General features: G+C 37.9%; 1 protein-coding gene across 2 annotated transcripts in view; it reads left to right on the top strand.

Annotated features, from left to right (window-relative positions):
* atm (ATM serine/threonine kinase) overlaps positions 1-10,000 on the top strand; it is a 137,362-nt gene that overhangs the window by 38,156 nt on the left and 89,206 nt on the right. For both annotated transcript variants that reach the window (XR_015508881.1, XM_087283444.1), the window contains exons 15-21: positions 132-224; positions 483-669; positions 758-951; positions 2,754-2,836; positions 4,758-4,922; positions 5,166-5,241; positions 9,993-10,000. The exon at positions 9,993-10,000 is cut by the window's right edge and continues 123 nt beyond it. Coding sequence is in view for 1 of the 2 variants with exons in the window: in XM_087283444.1 (XP_087139570.1) it covers positions 132-224; positions 483-669; positions 758-951; positions 2,754-2,836; positions 4,758-4,922; positions 5,166-5,241; positions 9,993-10,000 (806 nt within the window). In the remaining variant the exon portion in view is untranslated. The remainder of the gene's footprint in view (positions 1-131; positions 225-482; positions 670-757; positions 952-2,753; positions 2,837-4,757; positions 4,923-5,165; positions 5,242-9,992) is intronic.

The raw sequence follows: 10,000 nt of genomic DNA, 5'->3' as shown, positions 1-10,000 counted from the left end.
TTTAATTATACCATTTGCACATCTGTTTACATAATGAATTCTATTGAGTGACCAAGATCTTTGTTGTCTTGTGTTGTGTTTTCAATGCAATTGTCAAAGAGGTTCATAGATGTCTGAATGATTTTTTTTAGGGGGACAAAATGTCGACCATCTCACGCACGTTATTCATGAAGACTTTGCCTGTGAGGTTGCTGAATGACCTGTGTGACATGTCCAAACAATTGGTAAGATTTATTAGCATTCCATAATTATAGCCAGTTAGTGGGAATTTTATTTTGTATAACAACATAAAATGAAACAAGACAAAAAAAAAATAGATGGCGAAATGAGAAATAAAGATGTGTTTCTTTTAGGATGTTTTGATTCAGTTTTGTTCCACAAGTGCGGGATGAGTGATGTTTAATTAATTATCTCTAATTAATCAGAGATTAATATTTATCTCTTTCTGACTATGACATAAATCATACCTTTTACTTTTACAGTTGAGCAACTCTGGTAAAAAAGACACCATAGTCATAGAAAGCGAACCAGTGGATATGCAAACGAGCAGAATCCAAGTGGACAATCAGGAAGAGATTGATCTGTTTGAAGATGGTGATGGGACCCAACACATCACTTCCAGACCTTCCCAGTCTAACGAAGAAGCTGCTGATTCAAAGTTCATCACAGGTTTGAAGAAAGACTGGAAGATATACATGTGATTTTATATTTTTCAGTTTAAGATCACTTCAGTTTTTTTCATTGTTTTTGATTTTAGGGACCAAGAGTGCATTATCTGAAGAGCACTTGTCTAAGCAAGACTTGACCTTCTTGTCTGTACTTGGATTTCTGTCGTTATGTGCGTCTTCGGAGCTCAACGGTGGATTCTCCTTCAAACCTCTGGACACACAACGCAAATTGCTCAAACTACTTGATCTCGCAGATTTCTCTCAAATGCTGCACCTACAAATGGTGATTATGCTTTCTTAGGTGGTGTTTACACCAGTTTGTTTTAGATTGAAAGCGAACCTCATCTAGCTAATTCATAAAAATGATCTCCATTCACACTATACAATACAACCTAAGACACATGATATAGGTATGCACTATATTTCGGTGGCATCTGTATTTGCATACTACTGCTTTTGTAATGGTCATATAAGATCAGGGAGAGATACACAATATTATCTGTAAATGTGTTATCTGTAAATAGTAAATGTAGATAGTAGGGATTTAACGAAATGGATTTTTTGGCCGATATCGGTAACCGATAACTCTTCAGATATGGAGGCCGCTATATATATAGGCCGATAAATATAAATATTTCAAAATGTTATTTTTTATACAGTGAAAAACTTCATAAAGGTTGAACTGCTCTTATGAAATGAATAGTCTATACTCAAAGCAAAAAAGCAATCATTTTAAAATTGCAAGGTGATTATATACATCCGGGGCCAGGTCACTGGGGCAGTAGTCTTAGGTGAGAACTCCAGACTTCCCTCTCCCCAGACTCTTCTTCCAGCTCCTCCAGTAGGATCTCGAGGCGTTCCCAGGCCAGCTGAAAGACATAGTCCCTTCAGCTTGTCCTGGGTCTTCCACGAGGCCTTCTTGCGGAAGGACATGCCTGGAACACCTCTCTAGGTAGGCGTCCAGGAGGCATCCGAAGCAGATGCTCGAGCCATCTCAGCTGACTTCTCTCGATGTGGAGGAGCAGCGGCTCTACTCCGAGATCCTCCCAGGTGACAGAGCTCCTCACCCTGTCTATAAGGGTGCCCCTGCCACCCTGCGAAGGAAACTTATTTCGGCCGATTGTATATGAGATCTTGTCCTTTCAGTCATGACCCAAAGCTTATGACCATAGGTGAGAGTAGGAACGTAGGTTGACCGGTAAATCAAGAGCTTTGCCTTTCGGCTCAGCCCAGTCTTTACCACAACGGACCGGTACATTGACTGCATTACTGCTGCCGCTGCACCAATCCGACTGTCAATCTCACGTTCCATCCTTCCCTCACTCGTGAACAAAATCCCAAGATACTTGAACTCCTTCACCTGAGGTAAGGACTTTCCTCGAACCTGGAAAAGGCAAACCACCTTTTTCCGGTGCTGATTCTCATCCCAGCCGCGTCACACTCATTTATTCATTTGCAGCAGTCTAGCTGGTGCTGGTGTTGTGTAGCGAATTGCACCCCTTCCATTCAATTTTCGAACTCCTATTTCCAAACCCTACCCCCACACCTAACCCAACCCTACCTTACAGTGACAAATGACAAGAGGCATAATATGGCAATGTGGTGGAGATGCTGCTTTTTATTTATTTATTCAGCCTTGAATAGATTAGGTACTAACAATGACATTGTCAGCTTCCAAAGCAATAGTGACAGGAGATAATCAAAATATGTTAAGAGATGCAACATTTTTGTCAGATATTCAGCTGATCACTACACTGGCCAATTAGACAAGATCACGCTTTTCAAAATGATGAGCTTTGTATATATTGCAGAAAAAAATGAAGTGAGGCAAAGAGAAAGGGGAATCATGTGTGTGGTAAATTGTATTTTTTTAAACATGAACAGTGTAAAAATTGGATTATAACACAATTTTAGCTGTCATATAACTGCATTAAATAATTTGAACTAATATTGATTGTTCATAATTAAGTAGTCAGACTCTTGATTATTGTCGTGAAATATGGTCCACATCTTGTTGTAGTATGTCTTGAATGTATTAAATTGTAATGTCCTCCATCTAAAGTCTTTCATTCTTGTCTTGCGCAGTATCTGTCCTTGCTGAAGAAACTCCCAGCTGAAGTCGCATCTCTGGATCCTGAAGAATTTAATGCTCTTCTCAGACCTCTAGCGTAAGGATATATCCATTTCGCTTATCTTTTATGATTATTATATTTTGTGATGATAGAGTGCAGCCCTAGTTTATATATACACTCACCGGCCACGTTATTAGGTACGCCTGTCCAACTGTTAACGCAATTTATACTCAGCCATCACATGGCGGCAACTTCATGCATTTAGGCATGTAGACGCGGTCAACACGATCTGCTGCAGTTCTAACCGAGCATCGGAATGGGAAAGAATGTCTTGTTGATGCCAGAGGTCAGATGAGAATGGCCAGACTGGTTCAACCTTATAGAAAGGCAACAGTAACTGAAATAACCACTTGTTATAATCGAGGTATGCAGAAGAGCATCTCTGAATGCACAACATGTCCAACCTTGAAGGGGATGAGCTACAGCAGCAGAAGACCACACCGGGTGCCACTCCTGACAGCTAAGAACAGGAAACCGAGGCTACAATTCGCACAGGCTCATCCAAATTGGACAATAGAAAATTGGAGAAACGTTGCCTAGTCTGATGAGTCTCCATTTCTGCTTGGACATTCGGATGGTAGGGCAGAATTTGGCATCAACAACATGAAAGCAAGGATTCATCCTGCCTTGTATCAACAGTTCAGGCTGGTAGTGGTGGTGTAATGGTGTGGGGGATATTTTCTTTGGGCCCATTAGTACTAATTGAGCATTGTGTCAACGTCGTATAGTTGAAGTCAGAATTATTAGCCCCCCCTGACTTATTAGCTCCCCTGTTTATTTTTTCCCCAATTTCTGTTCTGTTGTGGGAAGATTGTTTCAGCACATTTCTAAGCATAATAGTTTTAGAAACCTATTTCTAATAACTGATTTATTTCAAATTTGCCATGATGACAGTAAATAATATTTTACTTGATATTTTTCAAGACACTTCTGTACAGCTTAAAGTGACGTTTAAAGGTTTAACTAGGTTAATAAGGTGAACTAGGCAGGTTAGGATAATTAGGCAAGTTATTGTTTAACGATGGTTTGTTCTGTAGACTATCGAAAAAAAAATAATTAGCTTAAAGGGGCTAATAATTTTGTCCCAAAATTGTTTGTTAAAAAAATTAAAAACTGCTTTTATTCTGGCCGAAATAAAATAAATAAGACTTTCTCCAGAAGAAAAAATATTATCAGACAACTGTGAAAATGTTATTGCTCTGTTAAACATCATTTGGGAAATATATAAAAAAAGAAAAAAAGTCAAAAGGGGGCTAATAATTCTGAATTCAACTGTGTATATATATATATTGCAACATCAAAGTTGGATTTTCAGCATCAGTGCTCATCAGCTTATCAGTGTCATGTGACCCATCAGAAGCTTTCTAATATGGTGTTAATGTGATAACTCTTATTTATGTGGGAACTGTGATACAGTTTTCAGGATTATTTTACAAAACTGAAAATTCTAAATTCACCATTTATTTGAAAACGATTTAGTAAAAAATGGTCTTGTTCTCTCTTTTGGTTAATTTAATTGGTTCTTGTTTTTTAACACAAAAGATAGTCTTAAGAATATTGGAAACCTGTAACCATTGACAACCATAGTAGAGAAAGCAAAAGCTGTGGAAGTCAAGCCTGCGTTTTTCAGTATATTTTCTTTTGTGTTTAACAAAACAAAGCAAATCAAAAAATGGTTTGGAAAAAGTCAAGTTCGGGTAAATGATGACTCTCAATTCTCAATCTTGGTTCTTGCGTCAGTGCCATTGGAAAGCAGCAACATTGTATTTTTGACTATTTTTAGCATTGATAATTTCTCAATGTTTTTACCAAATGAGAATATCAGAAAGATATTTGTATTTTTGATTAAATAAAGTGACTTCTTTGAGAGACATTAAAATCAAACCTATGTCTCACTTTTAACCATTAATGCATTACCGCATCTATTTTTAAATTAACTTTATGGTGTTCCACACAGAGACGTTTGTTCTCTATATCGGCAAGACCAGGAGGTTTGTTCTGCCATCCTTTTCTCTCTTCTGCCATCCATCCGCTGTCTGGGTCTGAGTTCTTCTGGGAGTGAGCAGGAAGAAGACATGGCAGATATTAAAGGCAGTCTGCTGAAAGTCATATCAGGATTCTGGTGAGTAACATACTTTTTCCTCTGACGCCACATGTTCCCACCTTCATTTTACAAAATTGTTCTTCATAGGACACAAAAACATTTTAAACTTTGAATTTGTTTTGCTTTAATACATTTTTATCACAATCACATAACCATGTAGCAGGTATTTCTAGAAATATATCACCTTATTCGAAGATTAGGTATCATTCAACTTAAAAAGAGAATTTAAAGATGCATTTTGTTTAAATTCATTCCATACAGCTTCCTGGGGAAATCTGGCAAATGTACTTCCTCTGTGAGGGTAGCATTAAGGCAGTGTTTACTGGCTTTGCTTGAGGTAAGTACTTTATCACATTGTTCTTGTGCATGGACACATATTTTTTTTATATTGTGTAACTTCATTAAACAAAGCAGCCCTCCTTACAATTTATATGAACTGCACCCAGTCAAATAATTTAAGAATGTGTAATTATGGTGGCTTGAGAATACTAACATACTGTCATAGTAGATAAACTTCTTCTTCCTCTTCTTCTTAGACTATTTAAAGAATGCATCTCCTCCTAGACCGTTCATACTACAACCACCAAACTAACTCCAGACCTCCAAACTGGTCTGACTCGCATTGCTATATCTTTTCCAACTGATCCGACTTACCGTTTTCCAAAAACTGACCCGGAAAATTAGAAAAGTCCCATTGACTTTACATTGTGACCACATAACTTTGCGTCAGACTGTCATACAGACTTATGGTTGGGCTCATTTAACTCAGACTACTAAGTTCGCCCAACTTGATTTCAAAACAATGATTTCGAGGCAGAGAAAGAGGGAAAGTGCTGTCATCGCAGCGTGCACCTAAGGTTTACATATGGTGTCCTCCACCATTCAGAGGAATTTGTGGGTACAAATTTTTAGTTCATTATTTATTTTTGCTTGTGAATTTTTCAGGATTGTATAGCAAAACAGAATAAACTAAATAAAAAGAATAACAGCCTTAAATATTTTCCACTTAAATTACAAATTTAGATTACAAAACCATAACAGTGAATGAATCATTTTTAACAACTGGCATAGGCAGTTTTTGGGCCCTATCATACACCCGGCGCAGTGTGGCGCAAGGCGCGGCGCAATAGTCTTTTGGTAGTTTCAGCTTGGCGCAAGAGTCGTTTTGAGGCGTTGCGCTACGCTGTTTAAATAGCAAATGCATTAGCGCTCATTTGTGCGCCCATAGGCGTTCTGGTCTAAAAAGGAAGGCGTTCTGAGGCGGACCGCTGGCGCGTTGCTATTTTGAGAAACTATAATAGATTTTTCATTAGACCAAAACTAACCCGTCTAAACTCTTACTTTTTCAGTTCATTCATAACAATTTGCTTTTGTATAATGTTATTATTATTAGCAGTATTATTTATTATATCCATATTCATATTTGTTTTATTAAAAACAAGCTTAGATTTGCCCACCTGTCAGGTTTTAGACCATATGGGGCACAGCATGTGTTTTAGGATATAACTCAGGTTTTTGAGCACATTTTGTTATTAAAGGTTTCCCTATCCAAGAGCGAATGTGAAAGTAGTTCCATTATCTCTCATTCTCACGCAGTAGATGCTCTGTTTAACAGTTTTCTGTTAAAAAACTGTTAACTGTTTGCTTGTGAAATGCTCATTTTTCTCCACTTAGACTTACTTTGCGTCCTGTTAATAGCGAATGCGCTCTTGGCGCGACGCAGCTGACTCTTAAAGGGAATGGGAGATGAGACTTTAATTGGTTTATTCTTAAAACACACCTATAACTCATTAAGAAAATAAACTCAACCCTTTTAGATCATGCGCCATGGCGCAAAGCAGGTTTTCCCGTCCTTAAATTAGCAAAATGCGTTCTGACACGCCCTGAAAGCGTTTGCGCCCTGCGTTTTGCGCTCTGCGCATGGACCGTCAAAATATAGCCCATAATTTCAAGCTAACTCAACTCAATAGCTCCATGGAAAATAAGCAGTTTTAATCCACCGCTGTAATTCCTATATCCCAAACCCTTTATCAACATTTTTAATACAAGTCATTATTTTAAAGATTATGACTTGAGAATATGATTTTACCTAAGCTCTGTACTCTTCTCCTTCTCTCTCGTGCTGAGTTCAGGTGACGGAGTGTTGTGAAGTAGTTAAGCTATCCTCAGTTTAATGTACAGTGTTAAACTGTCACAGGAATATCAGTATATTAATATAGGCAGGCGAAGCAGTGGCGCAGTGGGTAGTGCTGTCGCCTCACAGCAAGAAGGTCGCTGGTTCGAGCCTCGGCTCAGTTGGCGTTTCTGTGTGGAGTTTGCATGTTCTCCCTGCATTCGCGTGGGTTTCCTCCGGGTGCTCCGGTTTAGGCAAGTTAACGATGGTTTGTTTTGTAGACTATCGAAAAAAACATTAGCCAAATGGGGCTAATAATTTTGTCCTTAAAATGGTGTTTAAAAATTATAAACTGCTTTTATTCTAGTCGAAATAAAACAAAAAAGACCTTCTCCAAAAGTAAAAATATTACCAGACATACTGTAAAAATTTCCTTGCTCTGTTACTCATCATTTGGGAAATATTTAAAAAAGAGAAAAATATTCATAGGGGGGCTAATAATTCTGACTTCAACTGTATGTTGCCTTTTTTTAAAGTAGACTCTAGGCTATTGCATAAAATAATTTTTTTTAAAAATGTAGCCAGCATATCACAAGGGTTTGTGTAGTAGCAATGACAGTGGAGCATTAATTAAATCCTTTTTTCTCGTGGAGCGAAACAAACGCTGCAGAGTTGTGTAGCGGATGAGGACTCACAAAAATATACAATTCATTTATTTTTGTTGGAAGAAAAAATTATTTGGAACAAATTTCCTTTCATACAATTTGTATCTTAGTTTTTGTCGGTCAGTTATCTACAAAATAAGAGTAACGAATAACCTTTGAAGCGATGTTCCTAAGGGTCCGCTATATACCGCTGCCAAAACACAAACTGGTCTGCTAAATACAATTATAATATAAATAAAATAAAAGTGAAATATTCAGTTTGGAATAATGTATCTTTGTTAACTGTATGATCAAAATTAAAAAAGAAGCTTACATTATCAATGTTTATGACAAACATCCATTGATCGGTCAGTTTCGCTTTCGTTTAATCGAAGCGTTTGAACATTTGAATATTTTAGGCATAGTAGTTAAAAGACTGCATAACCAATGATTGAACTTATCCACCTGCGACCCACCCATAATTAAACATCATGCAGCTGGCTTTTTGATTACCTGAACCGCATATTAACAGCTGCACCAGTGTAATTCTACATAATAATAGCAGCACCAGCAGATATAACAGGGTTTGTGCATAACAGAGTTTTATTCTTCTCCAATATCCAATATTAAGAGAGTGCACACTTGATTATTACTTCAATGTGGAAAGTCATGGACACATCTCACAGCACAAAGCATAACTTATCCTTTAAATGTCCATGCTTAATATGTCATTGATGAGGTCTGTCTATTGAAAGGGTTACCTACAATGGAGTAATTCTTAATGTTCCTGCTATGTAGCGCATATATACGAGCAATATCAATCGAGTAGCAGAGCGATATGGCTGTATATTGGCACTGGGGGCAGGCGTGCGTTAGCACGAGGCCGATATTCCTTAGTACCCCCACCAGTGCAGATATACAGCCATATCGCACTGCTGCTCGTGGGATATTGCGTTTATACAACAGTTTGATGACATAATTGTGTATACAAAAACAAAATCAAACATGGAGAGTCTCAAAAACCCTTATGTATGAGGTACTACTTTCTTCCGCGTTGGATTCAAATTATAAACTGACAGTTAAACAGCTGAGCAAACATCTTTTAAAGATTCTAACGACATTTTAGATCTGTAGTGTCTGCTTGTTGCTGCCTGTGTGTGGGCGGAGTAATACACAAAGGGTAAAGAGGCTGTACGGGTGCTGATATTGCTTATATATATCACGACTATCAGCCAATCAGATTCGAGAACCAGACAGAACCGTTGTATAAATATATATATATATATATATATATATATATATATATATATATATATATATATATATATATATATATATATATATATATATATATATACACACACACACACACATATATATTTTTATGCACGGTTAACCAACATCCGCAGTAACAGAAAATCCGTTACAGTCACAGCCCTTTTAACCACTTTCCTTCATGTTTCCTCTGTTGTGTAGCGCAATGGTTCTCAAAGTGGGGGTCGGGACCCCCGAGGGGTCGCGGGACAATGAAGGGGGGTCGCCTGGTGGTTTCCAAAAATCTATTTATTTTTATTAAACCATAAGAATTACCATATTTTATCCATAACCTTCTGAAGAGAAAAAAATAGTCGTATATAACATATATGGTTACTATAGTAGCTTATAGTTACTACTTCTATTGGATTGCAACCCCTGGGGTAATTACATTGTATTAATGACACCGCAAAAGCGTCAGATGCAGCAGATTTCATAACACCCGGTTAAACTTTGTGGCCCATTTCCAGCTCTCATACATTAAAAAAAATCAAAAGAAGAATAGACTTGGGTCCATTGGTTTGTGTGTGCCATTGCATGCAAGGTTTCTGTATTTATAACCACCTCAGAGGATATAGGGGGTCGCGAGTCACTGGCATTGACATTTTGGGGGTCGCGGCCTGAAAAGTTTGGGAACCCCTGGTGTAGCGGATGGGTACTCACAAAAATGATTGTTTACCGCGTCAGCATCAACTCACGTTTTTCCCTCTACGTCATTAAACTGCGAAGAAGTACCACATTGTCGCAAGTTTAATGACGTACAAAACGAATGTTTACATGATAGTCGCATTGTCACATATCTGATTTATTTCTGCATACAAAGGAGGCCTGAAACTAATGTCTGAATATCTGATTGCATGCGTTTTTTTCCGTGTTTACACCATCATAGAACAGATCCGATCTGTGTCACATTTGAGCAAAAAATTGGAGCTGGGTCACATTTAACTGCTTACCCACTGCCAGTGCTCATGAGATGTGTGTGGTCTAGCTGCTTCACCTGCTGCTTTTTTTTTCAAGGCGGACCC

The sequence above is a fragment of the Danio rerio genome, chromosome 15 (genome assembly GCF_052040795.2).
Source record: "Danio rerio strain M-AB ecotype USA chromosome 15, GRCz13ab, whole genome shotgun sequence".
NCBI lineage: Eukaryota > Metazoa > Chordata > Actinopteri > Cypriniformes > Danionidae > Danio > Danio rerio.
This window is presented reverse-complemented; position numbering and strand designations above follow the sequence as displayed.